Source organism: Lottia gigantea (assembly GCF_000327385.1).
Source record: "Lottia gigantea unplaced genomic scaffold LOTGIsca_125, whole genome shotgun sequence".
NCBI lineage: Eukaryota > Metazoa > Mollusca > Gastropoda > Lottiidae > Lottia > Lottia gigantea.
Genome location: NW_008707332.1, coordinates 554,662 through 573,720, shown reverse-complemented (window position 1 = coordinate 573,720; position 19,059 = coordinate 554,662). Strand labels below are relative to the sequence as shown.

Sequence of the window (19,059 nt, the reverse complement as noted above, 5' to 3'; positions counted from 1 at the left end):
ATGCATCAAGTTTGTTGATGGACTGATGGAGAATATAATATGATAAATAACAGATTATACTAGAAGAAGATACGTTGCTTGTTTTACCCACGTGACATGTAGGCGAAAATAAACATTCCTCTTAAAACTTTCTATTTTTATTAAAATTTGGCTTTGGATTTGCTCACTAAAGGAAAGCTACTATGTTGATAATCATGTGTGGCTCATGCAATTGAAAGGAAAATGAATTTGATTGGATGATGACACTGTCAAGCAGACGATAAAACAATTGGCAACAAATATCAAACTGGTTTGAAATTATAAATCCTGTTGGCAACCCAAATCTTGTTGTGGAAGCACAAGCACACTTAAGATTTTACTCAAGAATTGCGTCAGTGATGAATGTTCGTGCACCCCCATAATTAGCTGTGAAATAATTTGCCAGAAGTAGATACGTTGGTAATCTCTTCCTTTTATCATACAGACATCTTTTTGTATATTTCAATCTCTGTTTTGAAATAAATTGTCACGAGAGAGTAGAATAAAACTACTGTAAACAGTGAACCTGTAGGAAGATATTAATGAACTATAGCAATAAAAATACTTTATTTACATAATAATATATATTTCTATAAATGGAATGATACTAAAATTATTCATCCAAAAAATAACAATCTTATAAAATAAATAAGCAAAAAACAGGGAATGGTATATGCATATATTTACTTTTGTTGGAAGTTTTAAAGTAATTAAGGTACTGACGACACCCTCAAAAACATGTAAAAATAGATCATGGATTCTAATGTTAAGAATCAAACTGTCTTTATCTCATTGACCTGAATGCATTGACCTGCAATATCATTAATTTACACGTGGAATCTTACTACAATAAAAAGCTTAGAAGCCTGCTTCTAATTTCATTGACCTTATAATGTGTATATATTAAACACTATGAAGGTCTGAGATAATTCAATTTTCCTTATAAGAAATATTTGTGCTGAGAAGAATTCTTCCTTTGATCAATTAACAGAACAGAACAATTTTGTAGCAAATGATATTTAAAGAATCTATGAAAGAAGAGAATTTGATTAGTTTATCTACTAGGAGTGATTAATAACCTGGACAAATAAATCATCCCTATTGGAATTGTATCAATTCATTTACAATAATATTTTAAAGGGATTGTAAAGAGGTTTTTTACAAAATTATGTGTACTGGAGACACTGAGAGCACCATCAATTTTCAATCAGACATCAGTGGTTCTTGCAATTCCACAATTAATAAGTGTTTGATGTTGTAAATATGCTTTATCACGTCATCAAACACTAGGTTTTAGTGGAATTGCAGGAACCAGACGTCTGATTGAAAATTGGAATGTTGTAAATTGATGTTATCAGTGTTCCCGATACACAATTTATTTTAGAAAACTTCTTTACAATCTCTTTAAGTAACAGTATGGGTTGACATAAAAAATGTTTAAAAAAATAAAAATCCTTTTAAAGGAAGTTTGATTTGATTTTATGATTATGTAATGATTTAGTTGCACGATTAAAATATAAAGTTGGAGAGACTGTCAATAAATATTGTACAATATTACCCTAGAACATGATCAAAACTAATATTGATATGTTATTTTGCGTATTGAAAAGGTTATAATAAAATTAGATCAGTAGGGTCTATGATAAGGCATATTTTTCAATTAGTGACGTCATCAAACACTTAGGAACCACAGAAGTCTGATTGAAAATTAGAGTGGTACAAATTAATACTATCAGTATCACGGATACACATAGAGAATTTATAAAATCTCTTTACAATCCCTTTAAGAGGATAATGAAGACTTATATGTAACAAAAATCTGTAAAATTTCCTAATAATACCAAAATAATTTAAATTGCGTAAAAATAAGTAAAAAATTAGAGATGTTTAAACCAAGGAGGCATAGCATATAATATTGCCAATGAGTTTACAAAAAAATGGATATACAGGATTTTGTATCATGAACAGTTAAAAATTTGCAAGAATGTTACATAGAAAAATCTGAGTAAAATTTTTAGACAAGGCATTGTATTATTAAAATAATCATAGCATGGACTGTTGTATAACCTTGTCTTAGATATATCAATAATAGTATTATGTATAAGCATTATTTACATTTATACAGGCACATTTATGAAAACATAGTTGTATCACAGGATGAAGTCAGCGAAAAAAGCAAGAATCTGAAAATTTGTGATTACCTTAACTTGTAACTCAAATGTTTATAAGGGATACAGATAATTTAATAAAAATTTATAGATATATTTTCATAAAGATATGTTCTCTGAGCTTTTAAAGCAATAAATCAGAGGAATGTTTTGTTGAATAATAATACATTATGTACACATAGAACTTACTTTTAGCTATCAGTAACAATGTAGTCCTATATTTGGTTCTCAAGCAAATCAATACAAACTTGATAACTGCCCATTAGTATAACAACAATAGCAGAAAATAGTGTAAACTCATAATAAAATATAATAATAAAACCAATATTTAGACCACCATATCTCATCAATAAATTAAAGTAAATATCAAATACCATTAAGATTTTTTTCAAGTACTGTATAGAATATATTTAATTCTATATCTATCTATGTGATAAGATAACATCTATATATTTTACATTCCAACTTCTAAATCTATGACACAATATCCAAATAACTGTCTTGAACAACTTTGGACTCAGATTTCAACAGAGGTTCAGCAAAAAAAACAAAAAAAAAAATTAAACAGCAAAATTCAGAAAATATAAAAATCTGTTTTTTCAATTATTATTATTATCAATGGTGACGCTTGATTGATGAGTTCTGAACAGGTTCCATCTGTAATAATTTAGACCTCAATTGAAATCAGAATCAGATTATGTCACATTCAAAATTTTCCATTCTATTCCTTTCTCCACCATTTTGAATTCTGTCTGCATCTACAAATGGAATGCGTTCTGAACTCAGTTCTAACTTGTTTTATTGAATGTCCGTTTGATTCCTGAACATTAGAATTCACCAATCGCGAGGCCCCATTGTAATATCGCTAAGATTGGTCGAGAGCTGGGATAAATAGGGATTTTTTTTACCAAACCATTACGAAATGATGGGAGTATAATGGGATATCAAATTAAGTAGATAAAGAAATTAAGTATAAAATATATCATCAAAACTTTTGAGCTATAAAATGATAAATATATAAAAATATACAGAAACAGAGTCTATAAAGAACACATAACATATATATCTATATTGAACTTGATATTGGTGTCATGAAATCACAATTAATTTTATACCAATGTAAGTGATATTAAATTCCAACACAATTTTTGATGTATAAATTGTTGTGTACAATAAAACTCAGGAGTAATATACAATAAAAATTGTGTTGTGTTACTTAATGTGATCTCTACCCTAAATGTCACTTAAGAATTATAATACAAGTGATAGTTTAGAAGAAAAGGTAAAGTCGTAATCAATCAAGCACAATACTTTGATAAAGTTCTATCAGAAAAAGCCATCTCAAATATATATCTCCTCAAATTTTTAACTTAAATTTTTACAGATAGTTCACCATTTATGGAGGTTCATTTGGTCTAGGATTTGAACTAGAACTGGATGATAATCACATATTTATTGTTAATAAGGTCTTTTACAGGAAATAATAATGTTATTTTCAAATACAGATAATTATAGGTAAATATTGATAGTCAGATGTGAACATTATTACTAATTAGCTTAGCTATACAATTCCCATTTCCAAATTGGACTGATTGACCTCTGAAAATAGTTAACTATGCCTATTAAGATATACCAGTATTTGGAGTAAGGGTGGCTTTTAATTTATTAATGAAATTTGAGCATGATATTTTAGGTTTTGATCAACTCAATGCAAAAATTAGAGGCACTTTTATCACTTGAAATGCTTTGGAAGCTTTAAGAAATTTAAATTGCATCTGATTCTTTATAATCTGGTTCTGTAGCAATAAAATAATCATCAAATAAATTGTGTAGTGATTCAAATGTTGGTCTTTCTTCTGGTCTTTTATTCCAACATTTTACCATAATATCATAATAAGCATCAGTACAACCAACTGGACCATGGGGTTTAGGCATTCTGTATCCTTTACCTAATCTACTTAATACTTCAGCACCGGACATACCTAAAAATCAGAATTAAATTAAAATTCAAAACCTGTTCTAATACCTCCAGAATAAGCTAGAAAGACACTATTTGCCAGGAATTCTACCTCTTAGAATGAACATGCAACTTAAATTCTTAACCTTTGCTGAGAAGAGTTTAATTTCATCCTGGGACTTGCCTTGTGTCATAACTAAACAACAGAATCTCTATAATCTGCTAAATCCATAAAACTAAGTTATTGTTAAAAAAGCTCAAAATCGTTTTATAGATAATTATTTAGTTTTATGGATAATTATTTAGTTTTACGGATAATTATTTAGTTTTATGGATAATTATTTAGTTTTATGGATAATTTTTTAGTTTTATGGATAATTATTTAGTTTTATGGATTTATTGGATTCCTGAGCAAATTTTATACAGAGGCTTAACACTCAACCAAAAATAGAAATTTGACACATATAGGAAGGGAAGATAACTCTATTTTATCATAATAGAATTAAAAAAACAACCTGTGATCACTTACCTGGGTATGGAACACGACCAAATGTATTCAACTCATATAATAATATACCAAACGACCAGACATCAGATTTAATACTAAACTTTCTATCAAGAGCTGCTTCTGGGGCTGTCCATTTTATTGGGAATTTTGTATCTTAAAACAAATAGATAATAGATTACCAATTGCTTTAAGCACTTTACTCAAAATAATTGATTCAACTCATCTGTTATAACCCTGGAATGTTTGGATATCATTTTAGCCATGATCATTGCCAGTGGTCCCAGTAAGGAATTTATAAGAAATATCATCCAGTGATAACGGCAATCTAGTTAAAATTGGATAGAAATATTGAAGATTTTTAAGGAATCATGAAAAAGCTTATACCAAAGAGGCTGTCATGTTGCTCAATTTAAGGTTTCCATAACCCACAATTGCTTATTTAATCATGAAACAGGTTTTACATGACTTGCTTTGATGGGTTAAAAATACTACCTTTAGTACTAGTAGAAAGATGTGGAGAGAAATATCAGAAATCGAAAAAATACTAAATTGTCATCTGATTTTAATTAGATTTTGGTAAAGTGGACCCAGTATCACATCCCTGTATTGTACAGTTCTTGCTAATAGTAAACATATTAAAAACAATGCATTTACATGAAATATTCAAGCTTACTTTCTGTTGCTTCATATATATCTTCTTCATGTAAAATTCTTGCTAACCCAAAATCAGCCACTTTAACTTCATAGTGTTCCCCTACTAAAATATTGGCTGCCCTTAAATCACGATGGACAAAGTTTTCTGTTTCTAAATAAGCCATGCCTTCAGCAATCTGAAATAATTATTTAACATAATTTTCATTTTAAGTAAATACATAAACAGTCATCTTTTTATAACATTTTATAAGAATTAATTGAAATTAAACTAGACGTCTAATTACATCTTAAAATTCTTAAAAATAAAGTCAACTGATCAAACTACAGTTAAGAAATAACTCAGCACATCGGGCAGCTTAGAACAAATAAAACATTCTGAATATATAAGATCTTACCTGTGAAGCCATTTCAATCAAGATGGGAAATCGAACACTTTTCCCTTGATCGTTACGTAAATAGTCCAATAATGAACCATGAGCCATAAATTCTGTTATAATCCACATTGGTTCTGTTGTGGTACAAACAGCCATTAATGCCACTAATTTACGGTGTCGTAGATGATGCATCAATTTTGCCTCCGTAAGAAAAGCTTCAGCTGACATTGTACCTTTTTTTAATGTCTTAACGGCAACATCAACAACGTTGCGTAACTTTCCTATAAAAATTATCAGAATTATTCTGTTTTTGTTCTAAATACCAGAAAAAGACAAAAAAGACAGCATCTAAATACATACACTTTGAGCCATGTGCCAATAAGAAAAACAATAACTCTTTGATTATTGTATTATCAACAAAAGTTATTGGGTATTAATTATTATAATTGAATTAAAATTATGCGTAAGCTTATTTGTAGAAACCAAAAATATTTATTCCAAAAATACTTTACATAAAAGTTTTATAACAAAATTTTAGATAGTAAATAGAAATGATCTTAAAATGATATAATTTATAATTTGAGCTATCATTTCCAATTCTATGTATTTCAGGAATCTTTTGTTCTATTTCAGGAATCTTATGTTCTATTTCAGGAATCTTATGTTCTATTTCAGGAATTTCAGGAATCTTTTGTTCTATTTCAGGAATCTTATGTTCTATTTCAGGAATCTTATGTTCTATTTCAGGAATCTTTATGTTCTATTTCAGGAATTTCAGGATCTTTTGTTCTATTTCAGGAATCTTATGTTCAATTTCAGGAATCTTTTGTTCTATTTCAGGAATCTTATGTTCTATTTCAGGAATCTTATGTTCTATTTCAGGAATCTTATGTTCTATTTCAGGAATCTTATGTTCTATTTCAGGAATCTTTTGTTCTATTTCAGGAATCTTTTGTTCTATTTCAGGAATCTTATGTTCTATTTCAGGAATCTTTTGTTCTATTTCAGGAATCTTTTGTTCTATTTCAGGAATCTTTTGTTCTATTTCAGGAATCTTTTGTTCTATTTCAGGAATCTTATGTTCTATTTCAGGAATCTTTTGTTCTATTTCAGGAATCTTATGTTCTATTTGTATATTCTTGCTTTTTTCAAGATGTGTTTCTGTGTCAATGGCATTACGAATACCAATCAGAAAATGAAATGAAATGAATGGAGTTTTTGTAACACAAGGGCCTTTATTTATTGTTCCAACCCAATGACTAGATGTTTTTTCATGTCACTCCCTCTGATTTGCATAACTGACTTGAAAAAGCCGCAGGTATTATCTCAACCTACCCAGTTTTGAAAACTGGATCTTCAGGTTAGAGAGCAAGTGTCTAACTTACTTAGCCACCTGGGCTTCACCAATTAGAAGAAGCACCTACCTTTAAAAACTTCCCCAAAACAACCAGCTCCTAATTTATCTAAGATTTTCACAGCATCTCGATTCACTTCTAATTCTCTAAACTGAACTGTTGGTCTTATTCTAGGACAGGCTTCAGTCAGTTGACAACATAAACCATCATGATTATCTAAAATATATTATCTCCATATTACAATCATCATGAAGAAGCAGCTGATAAGTTCTGTCAACATTTTTCAGATTTGCATTTATATGCAGCAATATACCACACTGTCTGAAGACTAGAACAAGAAAGCATGCCATATGTTATCATTCAGATAACTGTGCAATTTATGTACTGAGCAATTATTTCTTGTTGATATAGCCTTTATATGTCAACATCTTCTACATTGAATGGTTTTCTTTGGATTGGATCAAAAATGAAATGAAATGAATGGAGTTTTACGTCCTACTTTTCTGCACCATGTGGGCTAATGAAGACATGGATCGCCATGCAGGGTATAATGAGGGCAATTTTGCCAGGACAGCGGCGTTAGCCTGCTCTTTTTTGACTTCCAACTGTCAAGGGATCTTTAACGTGCACAGCCTGTAGCACACAGGGCCTCCGTTTATTGTCACATCCGAACGACTAGATGCTTTTTCCATGCCAGTCCTTCTTACCTGCATCACTGACGAGTTGAAAAATCCGAGAGTATTATCTCAACCTAAGCTGGGATTGAACCCTGGACCAATTTAGTTTCAGAAGGATGATGTAAATACCTTTATAATTTTCAATTAAATCAATCATTGATTTAAAGGTGCGTTTAGGACTAATGAAAAATCCTCCATTATCCATTTTGCGTATTCTATAGTGTTTTACACAAGGATCACGGGTATTCTTTTCAGTGTCTCTCACTGACAACACAAATGTTGATTTATCTGAAATATTTAACCAAATGAAAATTTATATCAGAGCTGTAGATGAAATGTGAATAAATGACTTGCAATTCACCTGTGAGAAGGGAGTACATATCATTTTCATTAAAATTCTGGGAATAAAATAACTTTAAAACAATACCCAGTAAGATAAATTAATATCGTAAGTAAAACAAAATTGTGGTTACATCTAAACAGTGGTCTACTCATTTTCCCCAATTCTTAACCTTTAAAATTTTACTTAATATGATCCACCTATCAGGCTGCGTATCTGATGTAGTGTTCAGAAGACAAAAGTTAAGGCAGCTTAACTATCAACCTTTCTTTGAACCAGGTTTACTTTTTTTGGCGAGCGTTTAGACACACATAAAAGTTAAGCCAGCTTTGACATTGTCTTGAAATTTATTGAGAAGGTCAGAGGTCACAATATCATTACGTATGCTCATAATAGCAACAATAATAATGGCAGGAATTTGTTTAAGACGCAGACATTATATGTCTGGCTTAGTGTTAGCCAGTGCGTTCAGACGTCCAAACTAAGCTGGCTTAACTATTCAAGCCTGGTTTTAAGACAACTCCAAAAAAAGTGCAGGATAAGGAAGCTTATGTTTAACTGGTCGCGTTAAAAATAAACGGGCTCGAAGAACGGATTAAGAAGATAGTTAAGCTGCCTTAACTTTAGTCTGACAAATTGATAAATATACAAACCTGTAGCTTCTCTCACAAGAAATGTGCCTGATGGATTACCAGCTAATAATAACATTTTATCTGATTCTCTTCTGTCAAAATCATACCACCAACTAGATAATAGATGATAGTACTAATACCATGACACTTTAATTTCAAGACAAATATAATTATTTTTGTTACAAAATACTTGCTCTCATAAAATTATGTTTATAAATCAGATTTCTCTCGACTAGCGATGCAAAATTAACTGCTTGGTCTGGTCAGGTCCAGTATCAGCCCAGCTCTAGATCACATTGCTAACAAAATACAGGAAGTGTGTGCATGGACCACTTGATCCTGTTCTTATGCACCAGGTGCCATGAGGCTGCTGTCAAGTGTCACCACCTATTTGTTATGCAGAATCTTCCTGACCCTAGACTAGATCAGTTCTAGACCACATTCACGAATTTTGGACCAATCAACAAAAGATGGTCAAGACTACATCACCACTTTACTATAAGATGTCAACCAATGATATGATATTGTGATGTAACTGTCTTGACTACTGGATATATTTTAATTATGATATAAACACTTACTCTTGACTTTGAGGAGAATCATCATCTTGACAAACATAGTTACTAGGTATGTAGCCTTTTTGTTTAGTTTTTAAATGTGTAGCTACCCACCAATCACCAGTTTGACTAAAATTAGAAAAAATATCAAACAGTTTGAAGCAGAAAATGGGCAAAATATTTGACATAAAAATTTTCACAGATGAGTTTCAAATCCCGACCTCACGAAACACAATAAAAAATAAGTTGCATTTTAAAAAAAAATATAGATTGCATAATATTAACGTCAGCAAAAATTCCACATCTGAAAGGTTTGGTTCTAGTAAAATCCAAGCTCTTCAAATTCAACAGGCCCAATTTTGTGTCTCCAGTTTGGGTCGTTGGGGTGGCCGGAATTCGAAAAACTCACTCAAATTTTCATACTGTATCATAGTAAATTACCTGGATTCTTCAACTTCTAATCGATCGCCTTTCTTAAATGGTAAATCATCTTCATTCATTCCCTCAAAGTCATACATAGCCCTGAATCTGAGTACATCTGCAAAATACATTGTAAGGAGACTTAAAAGATGGCTTGCCCCATCCACATTTATAGATTTCCAGGCGATATAACATACATTTACCAGTCTTCTAAATAATAATTTAGTAATAGCGTCAAATTTAATTCATATCTATTTCATTGTTGTATTCGTTCAAAAACTGTTCAACAAATATGTAACTAGTTGAGCAGTGCATGCACCACCAAAGATCATCAAAACCAGATCAATACTTTGGTCTCAATCACAGCTACAAGCCCATCGAAATTGTACCTAATAACTGAATTTGTGCCAAATTTTGATATCAAAAGTAAGCTTACTAAGTTGAATCAGATCAAAACTTTTTTCTTAAAATGTTTCACCAAAATTTATAGAAAACTGTAGTTTTTTAATTTTATGTTGCATTTTTTTTCCTAATAACTCAAAACCCTTTCTTTGCAAAATCAGCAAATTCGAAATCATCAATCTAAATGATGACACAAATTTCATTAAACCAAGACAGCAAACTGGAGTATCAGATATGCTTAAAAGAAATGATGATTGATATGGGTGATGAAAGACAATACAAGATAATTTCAAGGGTATTAAAATGTTAGTATTCATAGAAATAGGCTAAGAGATTAATTACATAAGGAAGTATCAAGTCATATCTGTATTAAGCTTTTGGTCACACTATTATTCCAACAATAAACATGGTAGCTTAAGCCAGTGATATAACTTAATCAAGTTTTACACAAAATGCATTGCCTGCAACATAAGATTCAATTAATTTTCTTTCAGTTATATAGAATGCAAAAAAAGGAGAGAAAAATGAGAAAAAAAAAGATGATAAAAAATAAAAATACAAACCTGCTGGTGGAGGAGGAGGGGGTAAAGGTCGAATAGGTGATAAAGCTATATTAACTTCACGAGGAGAAGCTATTGATGAAGATGGGGAACCAACACCATTTAAAGCTCCAGCTGATGGAGGGTTTGGTTTTCGTGGTCCAGGACCAGCCTTACAGCACTCGTTTCCCATCACAAGCTGAAAAAAAGGGTAAGACGGGTGAGAAAAATTACCACATACCTATCTTTACCGGTACTGGTAATGGCGGTGGTTGAGGACGCATTGCATGGTTTCCATTAAATGTTGGTGATTGGATAATGTTGCCATTAAGCTGTACAACAGAGGGAAGGGAACTGAGCTTAGTTTTAGATTTAGATGGAACCTTTTTACAGCATACAGCTCCCATTTCTATTCTTTAAGACAAACACATCAGCTAAATAATAAATCAAGAGCAAGAAATAGAAATGTTAATAGAACAGTGGATTAAGAAGCAGCTCTACTAGTAATAAACTAATTATAAGTTTACTAAATAAATAGAATCTAAAATATAGTTTGTTAAATTAAAATGTAATACTAAATACAAATGCTACTATAAGAAAATTAGCCATGTTTTTACTACAATGTTGAAATGAAAGCTAAAACAAGAGTCATCATTGTTGTCAGGAATCAAAAGTTTTAGAGTAAATCATTTGCATGCTTTGAAAGTCAATTTAAGTACATTTATGTACGGTACGCAATTTGAACATTTCATGCATTTGGATGCATGTGTAAACCGGTACTATCAAGTTTGCCTATAGCACCTGACCACACCAATGCGGTATACATATTGTGATATGTTGTATCAGGATGTATCGACTCACCAATAAGTCATACCAACACTAAGGCAGAATTACCACATTACTGCATCTTTTACATTCTGCTTTTTTTGTAGGTTGTAAAATTTTTTTGCTCAAATTTGTGAAAACTATAAACCAAAATCTATAGAAATGTATCCCATAATTAAAAGAAATCAAGCAGTCAATTTTTTAACACCCAAACTTTACGTAAAAACTTTTGAATTTTGTTACCAGTATGCTTTTTGTAAGCTGTTAGAAAACTACTGTACGGATTAGAGTAAAATAAACTAATTGTAGAGAAATATTTCTATGTTTTCTAAAGATTTCAATTAAATATAATGAGCCTATATTAAGCCAATCATCGAAAGTAGGTCAAACTGCTTAATAAACAATTAGTAATCTCAGTTTTTAATTAACACTTTTAAAACAAATTCAGTTTGATCAAGTAGATACAGAGATATAAATAGCATACTTTGGAAATATTTTCAGGTATAATTCACCACGTTTTAAAATGAAAGCGGAATTCCCCTTCAAAAGGCAATCAAGTATGTAGTTATTTTCATATTTGTTTATCAGTCAACATCAGTCACAAAAAGGCAGGTTATCTCACCATAGAACAAAACCAAAATTTACATATTTTATATCTCAAGTGAGATATACCTTATTTCATGAATAGTTATAAATGTTGAAGATTTCTATTCATTATTACTTCCTTTTCTAATAAAATTAATCTGATTTATTATCGCAATAAATCCTTTTATTGTTGACTGAAATATTGAATACACTTAGGAAATTGTTACAGCTCAATACTAACTGCACCTGCTGATTATGAAGACAAGAAGCTGACTCATTGGCAGATTTCACAAAGCTCATAAGGTGTACGATTGAATCAAAATCCCACACTAATCTAAAATTATAACCGATCAAAGCAATAATGAAATTCTATGACACAAAAATAACCAATGGAAGTTTGGCATGTCTTTTATTTAGTATTTACAAGGTTTTTCAATTAAAATATTTCAATTATTAATCGATTATTGATTGGTAGGGCCTTTCATTGTTTATTGATCTCAATTTGGTTATCGATACCCCAGCCTAAATCTACTTGTATGATTTATTACAAAAATGTCTAGGATCAACCACAGTCTGTGGCTACGATAATTAAGCTGAAAGTTTAATTAATTAATAAATAAAAATTGTGCAGGTACCTAAGAAATAACCAAAAAATCTCTTTTGTTATAACTTTAAATGCCTATGGATGTTAAAGACCTGACAAGTTCAAGTTCTTAATTTTCTACTCCAGAAACCAATTCCGAGGTATTCTAGTAGATAGTGTTCTGTTTTCCTTTTACCGGTATATATGAAATGACTACAGTACAGTTTTACTAGAAGGCTTCCAATGGCAAAACAGGCACAAATGTAAACAAAGGTGTTTATTTGTTCGTGAAAGACTTCAGTTTTACTTTTTTGGTGCATTTGAACGAAGGACTGCTTACTTATGACTCTGCTGTCCTTTTTATTAGAAATTAATCAATTAGTACTTGACAATAACCACATTTGTCTTGTTTTGGAAAATAGACAACTTGCATGAGCAAAACACCACAGACATAACAAACATAATGCATATTTTTGTGCAGTACTGCAGGTGTAATGGCCTGTGGTCTGGTCTACTAACTTACTAAGGTCTACTAGGCTTGTCCACGAACTTGTTATGTATTTTGTAATTTCGTGAAGTTTGTGATTTACTTTTTCACAGTTGATTAATTGAATAAAAGTTATTTCAAACCGAAAATTAGCACATTTAAACATTTCGACATATATATATTTGAATGAACATGTAAAATTACCTTTAATTTCACTAAAATGGAAAAAATTAAGGTGTAAAAAACACTTTTCTTAACATTGCCAATCAGATCAGGAAGTTCTCTTAACTTTCATCAATTCTCGTATTGTCACAGCCAATAAGCGAGATTTTCCACTTCAGTGACTCCGTTCGGATTGGTGGTTTAATGGCTCAGCGAAAATAATCTCAGGGAAAATAACGCTTTATTGCGACTTCTAATAAACTTTTGTTCAGAGCAGTTTTTAAATAGTGCCTCGATGAAAGTTCTATTTCATAATATCAAGCTTTTTTGATAACACAATTATTTGATTAAACTTAAAACAAGTGCCCATTCTGTTAGCTGTGGGATAGTAAAACAGGTTATCTAAATTTCTTATGGGTATTAGGGACACCGATAGAATCATTTACACCATTTCATTTTCAATCAGTCGTCTGTGGTTCCTGCAATTCCACTAGAAATAATTGTATGATGACGTCACTAATCGCAAAATATTCTTTAAGCAGATCACATAATAAGGCCCTTCACGATTAGTCCCGTCATCAAACACCTAGTTTTAGTCGAATTGCAAGAACTACTGAAGTTAAGAATGGTGCAAATTGATGCTATAAGTGTCCTTAGTACACATAATTTCTTGTAGAAAACCTCTTACAATCCCTCTTTACAATACAAGCCTCAGTCTCATAAATAATTTAGGAATCTGCGATGTTCGCGATGGGGTAATGTAAATAGTTTTACGATGCATTGTGTAAGATAGTGACAAAATTGTAGAAAGAGTGGAGCAGTTTCATTAAAATGGCGAAGGAGATGATTCTGCAAAAGTCCATTCAATATCAGGTGACTGTTCTGTAATGTTCGCTGATAATCATTGATGGATCTGCTGACCAAGGCCAAGATTGTTTGTGCGACTAATGCCGATCCGATCCTATCAGAAAATATTGACTGTTGTATTGGCGATGTTTGACAAAGGTTCGCAGAATGTTCTTAATTATTTGGCGATCATCCGCTAACCATTGCAGAGGCATCACCTTACGTATTAACTGAGAAAGGTTACGGTCCACCGGTAAACGTTCTATAAACCTTCACAAATGCACTTTTTGACAAAAAAACGACGTAAATGTATCTCCACAATTTCCAATACAAGCATTACAATTTTCCCACTTTTGCAAAGCTGTCGTGATCTAGTGAGAAGGTTTGTAGGCTTTTAGGAAAGGCGAAAATTTTGCATAATTATAGGGTCCAATCATAGAGGTGCATTGAGATTGTCCACATTTTCATTCGCCAATTGGACTCAAGCTTCAAAATGGGCTCACACACAACCTATAGAGTCTAGTTGCACTGGTTGGGTGAAAACCAAAACTTTGACAGGCTGCCGTTCGAAAACTATCATAGATAGAAAGCTGAAATTTACACCGAAGGTACACACCCATCTGAAATTGTTGTGTTCGAAATTTCAATTTCAAAACTCGACCAGTTACAGCACTTTTAGTTTCAGATTGTTTACCAAAACTTTCTCAAAAGTAAAATATTTCAAATTTATGTTTTTGACGGATATAGATAGAGGACATGTTAAACTGTCGTTTGCAAAAATATTTTATACATCTCGGGTCAAAATTGACGAAGTTATGGCCATTTTAGTAAAGGTGGGGGTCGGCAGTCTCCCTATAGAAAACTATGCCTGTTACAGCACTTTTAGTTTCTGATTTCTTCCACAAACCTTAAAATAAGCGGGTCAAAGTTGGCGAAGTTATGGCCATTTTAGTGAAGGGGTGGGGGTCGGCAGTCTCCCTATAGAGTCTAGATGTAAAGTTGAAATTTGCACTGAAGGTACACACCCATCTGAAGTTCTCGTGTTCCAAATTTCAGCATCCAATCTTGAAAACTCTGCCAGTTACAGCACTTTTGGTCTCAAACTTTTTCCCCAAACCAAAAAATATGCGATTTTCCTCTTGAAATTTCGGGTGAAACTTCAAAGTCGAATTTCTCGAAAGTTTGAAAAAAATCCAAATTTCTTTTTTTCATTGAAATATATAGGGGAAATGTTAAACTTTAGTTTGCAACAAAAATTACAACTCTCGGGTTATAATTGGCGAAGTTATTTCTGAAAGTTTTTTTTTAACTAAAAGCTAAATCAAAAGTGAAGGAGGGCAATTCATTAGTCTTTGTTCCTACGTTTAACCCGAAAAACCCTGATTTATCAAATGTCATTGTTTATCACTACGATATTCCTACAAAAATATTAACCAGAAGTTTATAACCCAAGAGAAAAACTGCCAGGTACTTATCTGTTATAGCAAACTCTGTGGTTTATGTGAATATCTAGTTGAAAGGGTCATCTTTTTAATTCTCAACGGGCCAAATATTTTATGTGCAAGCTCAAATTGTGCTTGCAAGTTTGTCACATGCTATTATCACCTGTTGTGAACAGCAAGAGTATAACATAGAAGGAATAAACTGGCAACATATAGAATTTGTAGACTACAACAGTTGTACAAAGAATTTGCGAAAAGGAATGACCATTTACGGAGAACTCCCAAAACAAGAATGATCATCTTGATTGATTAAATTGAAGTCTGTGCAGGGGGGAATATCTTAACCCCCAACTTTATGGTCTTTCCTTTCTACAAAATGTCTAGCCAAAACGGCTTAGCCTATTGATGGGAGTAATTAAAGAAGAAACATTTCACTAAAAACTGACACCTTAATTTAGTTTGATTCTTTATTATCTATTAGATTGATACGTTTTGTTAATTTTCTTCATTCGATTAGTGTAAAATAGTGCTGACACGTTACGCGTATCGTATGAAATTGTTGGAAACTTTTTATAAGACAGTGGACGCTAACCACTTCTATCAACTATATTACGAAATATCACAGTTATAAAGTTATGAATTAATATATATAGAAATTTTGAAGATAAAATTTTAATCCCATTACCCTATATCGCGATATGTATCGTATCGTGAACCGTGTATCGCGCTATGATTGACTAATGTAAATCCGCACATCTCCCGTAGACAATATCATGACGTCATATGTTGTTTATTGTATTGTTACTATGCCTTGAAAGTATGAATTTGAAACAATGTTGGCATAACATTTAAATAATGCCACCAAAGAAAGCAGAAGAAAAGAAAAAATATGAAGAAAAGATTCTCCAGGCGGAAACTCACCTTACAGGCAAGTTCTTATTGATAAGTTGGATACCGTACTATATCCAGGAGATAGCCCATAATATTTATGTGAAAACAATGTGATAATTGACATTAAAACAGTTTATTATCTATAGTTTAAAAATATTTTACAAGAGAATATACAATTCATAATAATTCATTCATTCCACACAAGGACATTATATTTCACAAAGATTCTTCATCACAACATCCATTCAGTCATTCACTAAAATTGTCCAACCCATACAGTTTTACTGGTAAAAATGGAAGAATAAAATATTTACAACACATTTGATTTATGATAATTTAATGGTGTATAGGTATTGATGATTACCATGGTGGCTGCATTGGTTGTGGGTTTTGTAAATAGGACATAACAACTGCCGATATAGATAGCCTACAAATGAAATTAATTACATATTAATTTTACTTTCAAATGTAATGTAGGTGTATGTTGTCTCAATCAGAGCCCTGGCCAACAACATCAGACTAGGTGCCATCTTGTTACCCTCTGACTTCCATTATGACCACCAAGCAATGCATTGATGATGAATTATGAGTAAAATAATATTAAGACTTCAGAGAGGAGTTCCTTCTGTTATCTGGATCAAAACTTTCGTGTAATGAATATCAATAGTGTAGATATGGTACACAACATGTAAAACACTTACATAAAACTACTTAGCATTTGTTTGGTATCTTCAGAGGTTCTTGAATTTGCAAAACTAATGAATGAACAGTACACTGCCACCCATGCACACCACTTTAACTGAAAAGATTTGCAACAATATAATGAAAATGTGATTTGTCAGCAACAAATTGTGAACTTTAGTTTTTAAAAACTATCCAAACCAGTTTAACCCAAATTAAACTTTTATCAATTTTTTTTTATTTTCTGCAGACTGCGTCAAAATTCCATCCAAGCACCATGCTATAACAACAAGGACTTCATTATAAACAGAACAATCAAAACCAACTAGACAATTTTATTGCTATGATTTAATATAGATCTGTCATCTTTTAAAGGTGGTTTAGAAGCGATTATCGCTTACCATATTCAGAAAACAGATTTAGACAGCCAATTTTGATTATATAAATACCGGGTACTTAAGCTAGTTAAGATAACTTAAAGAATTCCTTCATTACCTTCATCATTAATCCACACATACTAAATATCATTCCTAACAAATTCATATAATCTGGTGTTGGATCATCTGCTGGAGCTCCTTGTGCTGGAGCCTTATACCTAAGATGATAAACAAAAGTAAAATTCAAGGCTTATATTCCAATACTGAGTACAAAAGATCTCAATTCTGATTTCTGGGATCAATGTGCGTGATATAGGAGAGAGAGTCTCTCTATCGGCCACCGTTCGGGTGTGACAAGACAGGCTGTTTATCAAATTAAATAACAAAAATTACCTTGTTATTTTATTAGATCTTCGTGGATCGTTAACATTATTCTTCACCTCTGCAGACATATTGACAACAAACAAAGCCTTTACTGCTTTCTAACTTTATTTCTTTCAAGACGTACAGAAAATCAAGTCGACACGACACAGGAACCGAATGACCGGAAGTAACGCACCTGTTCAGCGTTCGATTGCTTACTCCTATGGTATGATGTTGTCCGAAATTTTCTGACATAATCCAGTGTAGAGTTACAACTTTATATTTCAAAGTGCCGTTTAATTTAGTTCAGTCTGTATTTTTGACTTATAGAAATAAGCTTTATGATATAATCTGGCGACCTCATCTTTAGAGAGATAAGGTTTCAGTTTGAGAAAGACTATCTTTTAATATGTTTTATATTATAACTTTTTACCGGCATGAAATGAACTTAAAATTAGTGAACATTTTACAAGGATAGCACGGCTAGTACAATACTCTGCATTGAATCCAATCGCAATGATTAAGTCTCAATAATGACTCCTCTGCTTAATAAAATAACATATGCAAGATTAATTCATCGCGTATGTTGGGCAAACCCAATGTAATGCACGTACACAGAGGCTTCTCTCGAAACGATAAGAAAGATAACAAATCATCGATTGAACTTCCAACAAATTGATCCAATATGTTTGATTTTTAGAAAGAAATGTAAATGTCAGAGAACGTTCCTCGGACTTGTTTCTATTGAGTCTTCGAAAGAGAAAATCGACAAATTATTCAAATTTACAATCAATTTAACTATCTTTCGGACTAAGTTGAAGCTGTTCAACGGTCTAGAATAACAAATCGAACAGATCCTGCACAGATAACTCCCCCTTCATTTCCGGTTTCGTCTGCTTTATTAAAAATAAAATGGCCTTGTAATATTACAGTCAAATTATTTGATGATCTACTCATTACTTTCCTTGTCATGGATACTCAAGATTTTATAGACGAGTTAGGAAAAGATGACGAAGATGAGGTACCGGTAATGTTTATAACGTCTGATTCATCACACAACTACTCTGTCTACAGTGAATGGAATTTTTCCTCCCATTCATTTTCCTCAGTCTAATTAATTAGGCCTAGTAATAATCAAAATGTAACTTTCAACTGTATGCCATTTTGTCTTTCGGGGTAAACAGAAATATAAGGTTTGGAGATTTTACATTAGAAA

At 31.8% G+C, this 19,059-nt stretch overlaps 2 protein-coding genes across 2 annotated transcripts; both read right to left on the bottom strand.

The window, feature by feature from the left end:
- Nucleotides 1-3,625: 3,625 nt before the first annotated feature.
- On the bottom strand, nucleotides 3,626-5,952 carry LOTGIDRAFT_237974 (hypothetical protein). Its single transcript, XM_009048615.1, has 4 exons — nucleotides 5,701-5,952; nucleotides 5,325-5,481; nucleotides 4,673-4,804; nucleotides 3,626-4,168 (listed from the first exon to the last, which is right to left on the bottom strand). Exons 1-4 carry the CDS (start codon nucleotides 5,905-5,907, stop codon nucleotides 3,951-3,953), a joined length of 714 nt encoding a protein of 237 aa, XP_009046863.1. The 5' UTR covers nucleotides 5,908-5,952; the 3' UTR covers nucleotides 3,626-3,950.
- A 10,584-nt stretch (nucleotides 5,953-16,536) lies between these two features.
- On the bottom strand, nucleotides 16,537-18,009 carry LOTGIDRAFT_224840 (hypothetical protein). The gene is made up of 4 exons (XM_009048614.1): nucleotides 17,874-18,009; nucleotides 17,599-17,698; nucleotides 17,124-17,221; nucleotides 16,537-16,849 (listed from the first exon to the last, which is right to left on the bottom strand). Exons 1-4 carry the CDS (start codon nucleotides 17,930-17,932, stop codon nucleotides 16,783-16,785), a joined length of 324 nt encoding a protein of 107 aa, XP_009046862.1. The 5' UTR covers nucleotides 17,933-18,009; the 3' UTR covers nucleotides 16,537-16,782.
- Between the last annotated feature and the right edge of the window lie 1,050 nt (nucleotides 18,010-19,059).